Raw genomic sequence first — 3,743 nt, 5'->3', positions numbered from 1 at the left:
ATCGAGATGATCATATGATTTTTATCCTTCATTTTGTTAATGTTGTATTTCACCTTGGTTTGCAGATGTAGAGCCATCCTGCATCCCTGGAATAAATCCCACTTAATCATGCTGTATGATTCTTTTAATGTATGTGTTTTTGAAATGAATTTTTATACATTATATAATATATTCCTTTTAGTGTCTGGTTTCTTTTGTGCAATGTATTTATTTATTTTTTTTATTTTGAGACAGTTTGAGTGAGTGGGGGAGGGGCAGAGAGCAAGAGAGAGAGAGAGAGAAAGAATCCCAAGCAGTTCCTGCACTGTCAGCACAGAGTGCATGGGGCTCAAACCCACAAACCATGAGATCAGGACCTGAGCTGAAACCAAGAGTTGGTCACTCAACCGACTGAGCCACCCAGGTGCCCCTCTCCTATGCAAATTTAGGTACGAACAATTCATTCACTATTTTTCCATTGAAGGCTGGGTTCTCCAAAGACCAATGCGGAGAAGCTGTATGGATTGCAACATGCTAGTTACTGCTCCATAAGGAGGAAAGAAGATTGGGCAGAGAAAGCAGTTGAACTGTGAAGCAGACCTGACAAAGGCTCAAGTGAAAATTGCCCATAGAGTGGCCTGCTTTGAGCTGAAATGTCTAAGCATTTACTCCTCTCCCTTATTCAGTTCCCAGATAGGGGCTGTGCGAAGGGCAAGCCCCAGGCAAAGCAACTACTTGCAATTGAGGCAGATGCTGAAAGAGGTGAACAGGTGGAAGCTGCCTGCTGACTGCATTGTTTGTGACTCATCAGTCAATCCTAGGGCAGGATTTAAAAAAGAAAAAAAAAAAAGCCTGAAAACAAATTATCTGAAAGTGGGATTAATATCACACTACATTGGGGTAAGTGAAAGTCTCTTTTTCAAGTTCCTCTGTATGTAAGAAACATTTTATAACCTGGATCTTGGCAGCACATCTTGGTAATATATTACCATGTTTTTGCTGCGTTATATTACATTCCATGAATCTAGCTTTACAATACGTCTTGATTTATGACAGTTTAAGTGTACAGGTTTACACTTCAACATTACCTTGGCTATTAAACATTTTTTTATATCTCCCAATGCATTTTGTTTTAATTTTTTTAATGTTTACTTCTGAGAGAGACAGAACGTGAGCAGGGGAGGGCAGTGAAAGAGAGAGAGACCCCTAATCTGAAGCAGGCTCCAGGATCCGAGGTGTCCGCACAGAGCCTGAAGCAGGGCTCAAACTCACAAACCATGAGATCATGACCTGAGCTGAAGTCAGATGCTTAAAAGACTGAGCCATCCAGGTGCCCCTCCCTATGCATTTTAGAATTACTGGCTGCAACAAGCTAGTACCTAGGAGATCTGTCAAGGAAAGGGCACAGAAGCTGATGAAGATAATGAACTGGATCTCATCAGGAGAAAAACGGAGACACCGGGCACTCACTTCCCTCACTGAACTCCAGCACAACTTAAATGTTTTTGCTGGCTTGCATTAGCAAACTCATTATAGCAGGGTTTGGTTTGCACGGTGAGTAGTTTGTAAGTTTTGTAGCTTGGTGTGGTATTGTTATAATGTATAGGAATATTCAGATAGTCAGAGTTTGTATACTAAAATAAACCTATGTTTCATGTAATACACACACACACACACACACACACACACACACACACACTTCGAACTTTAAATTAGTATTTTGTGAGGTACTTACTGTATTGGGAATATAATAAGATGGTGATTAGTAGTACATTTTTTATTTATTCTGGTAATGTAGCTTTGGTGGAAATTGTGAACAGAATCCTACAAAACCCAAAACAATAATGAACATCGTTAGCCATTTCATGCCTCAGTGCCTACAGCTAAACATGTACTAAGTAAAGTTAATGATAGTGCAGACTGCCTTTCTACAGTGTCATTTCCAGTTGGGGAATGTAATTACATTTAATTGAGTTGAAGCACATTATTACACTGAACCATGCCTCTCTTGATTCTAAATAAGCAATCTAGGGTATTTTGTAACAGTGGAAAAATGCTTTCAATCTGAATAGAGAAAAATTTAGTATGGCAGCCAATGTAGGTTTATCTCCAATTATGGACAATTAGGAAGAATCTTTGGTATTAGTAGAAGGAAGTTCTGACAACTGATTAAAGCATAGGTTAGGTTAAATTAAAAATTTATGTAAAGTACACAAAAAGCTGTGCAAATGATATGAGGGGAAATGTAGAATAGTGGAAAAAAAAAAGTGACTAGGGAAAATGAAGTCCTGAAATCGCAGTTCTAAAATCACAAACCACTAGCTATATTTGGAGACTATGCCCAGTTATTTCATCAATGAAACAGTTGGTCAAAGTGCACCTAAAAGATCTCTTCTCGGGGGGCCCGGCGGCGGGGAGGCGGCCGAGGCGCGGGGACGGCGCCGGGAGGCGGGAGCAGTCCCGCTGCAGCTGCGGCCGCGGAAGGAGGCGGTCTGGGCTCGGCTCCGCGGGCCCCCAGGCGCGGCCAGCGACGGGTCCCTACCTACGCAGACTTCGTGTCAACGAATAAGCTGAGTACGCTCAACTAGAAGAGAAGCAGAGACAAAGTCATCATGGCTTCGGTGTCTACTCATGGAAATCAAGATAAAGGCCCCCATTTGCCACCACCAAGCAAGCAGAGTCTATTATTTTGTCCAAAATCAAAACTGCACATCCACAGAGGAGAGATTTCAAAGATTATCCGAGAGTGTCAAGAAGAAAGCTTCTGGAAGAGAGCTCTGCCTTTTTCTCTTGTGAGCATGCTCGCCACCCAAGGACTAGTCCACCACGGTTATTTAGCATCTAATCCAAGATTTGGATCATTGCCCAAAGTTGCACTTGCGGGTATCTTGGGATTTGCCCTTGGAAAGGCATCATACATACGAGTGTGCCAGAGTAAATTCCATTCCGTCGAAGATCAGCTCCGTGGGGCTGGTTTTGGTCCAGGGCATAACAGGCACTGCCTGCTTACCTGTGAGGAGTGCAAAATCAAGCACGGATTACACGAGAAGGGAAGCTCTCAGCCTTCAGCTTCTTAAACTTGTCTCTATGGCTTTGGAAGTTCCTTAAACCTCTCTCTGAATTTGTACACATTTAGAATTTCAAGTGTACTTTAAAATAACATATGTATAGTGGAACAGAAAAAAAAAATAAAAAAATAAAAGATCTCTCTCACAAAACTTATTGATGTACGCACAATTCATACTTAATGTGTCCTGAGAAATAGATGACTGTTATCACTTACATTGCTCCAAAATACATTATTTGAGGGAAAATGTAAATGTCATGATAGTTCTGTTTTTGGTAAAATAAACATTTGACTCTTCATTTCTTTTGCATTGTTTTTCACAATATCACCTTATTATTTCCTATTCATGATTATCCCAATTGCATTTCACTGTAAGTACACATCCTCAAAGGAGCAAGAATATACAAAGGGGAACATGCAGTCTCTTTAACAGATGGTGCTGGAAAACTAGACAGTTTCCTATGCACAAGAATGAAGCTGGATTACATTCTTATACCATCCACAAAAATAAACTCAAGATGGATTCAAAACCTAAATGTGAGTCTTGAAACCATAAAGCTCCTAGAAAAAAACATGGGCAGTAATTTCTTTGACATTGGCCACCGAAACATTTATCTAGAATGTCTCCCGAGGCAAGGGAAACAAAGGCAAAAACTAAACTGTTGGGGTTACACCACAATAAAAAGCTTTGATACAG

The 3,743-nt window shown here is 40.7% G+C and overlaps 1 protein-coding gene across 1 annotated transcript; it reads left to right on the top strand.

Annotated features, from left to right (window-relative positions):
• Window positions 1–2,382: 2,382 nt before the first annotated feature.
• Window positions 2,383–3,161, top strand: LOC132683267 (OCIA domain-containing protein 2). Its single transcript, XM_060639021.2, has one exon. The coding sequence runs from the start codon at window positions 2,592–2,594 to the stop codon at window positions 3,054–3,056; it is 465 nt and encodes a 154-aa protein (XP_060495004.1). The 5' UTR covers window positions 2,383–2,591; the 3' UTR covers window positions 3,057–3,161.
• The last annotated feature ends 582 nt before the right edge of the window (window positions 3,162–3,743 follow it).

The sequence above is a fragment of the Panthera onca genome, chromosome C2 (assembly GCF_046562875.1).
Source record: "Panthera onca isolate mPanOnc1 chromosome C2, mPanOnc1 haplotype 2, whole genome shotgun sequence".
NCBI lineage: Eukaryota > Metazoa > Chordata > Mammalia > Carnivora > Felidae > Panthera > Panthera onca.
This window is presented reverse-complemented; position numbering and strand designations above follow the sequence as displayed.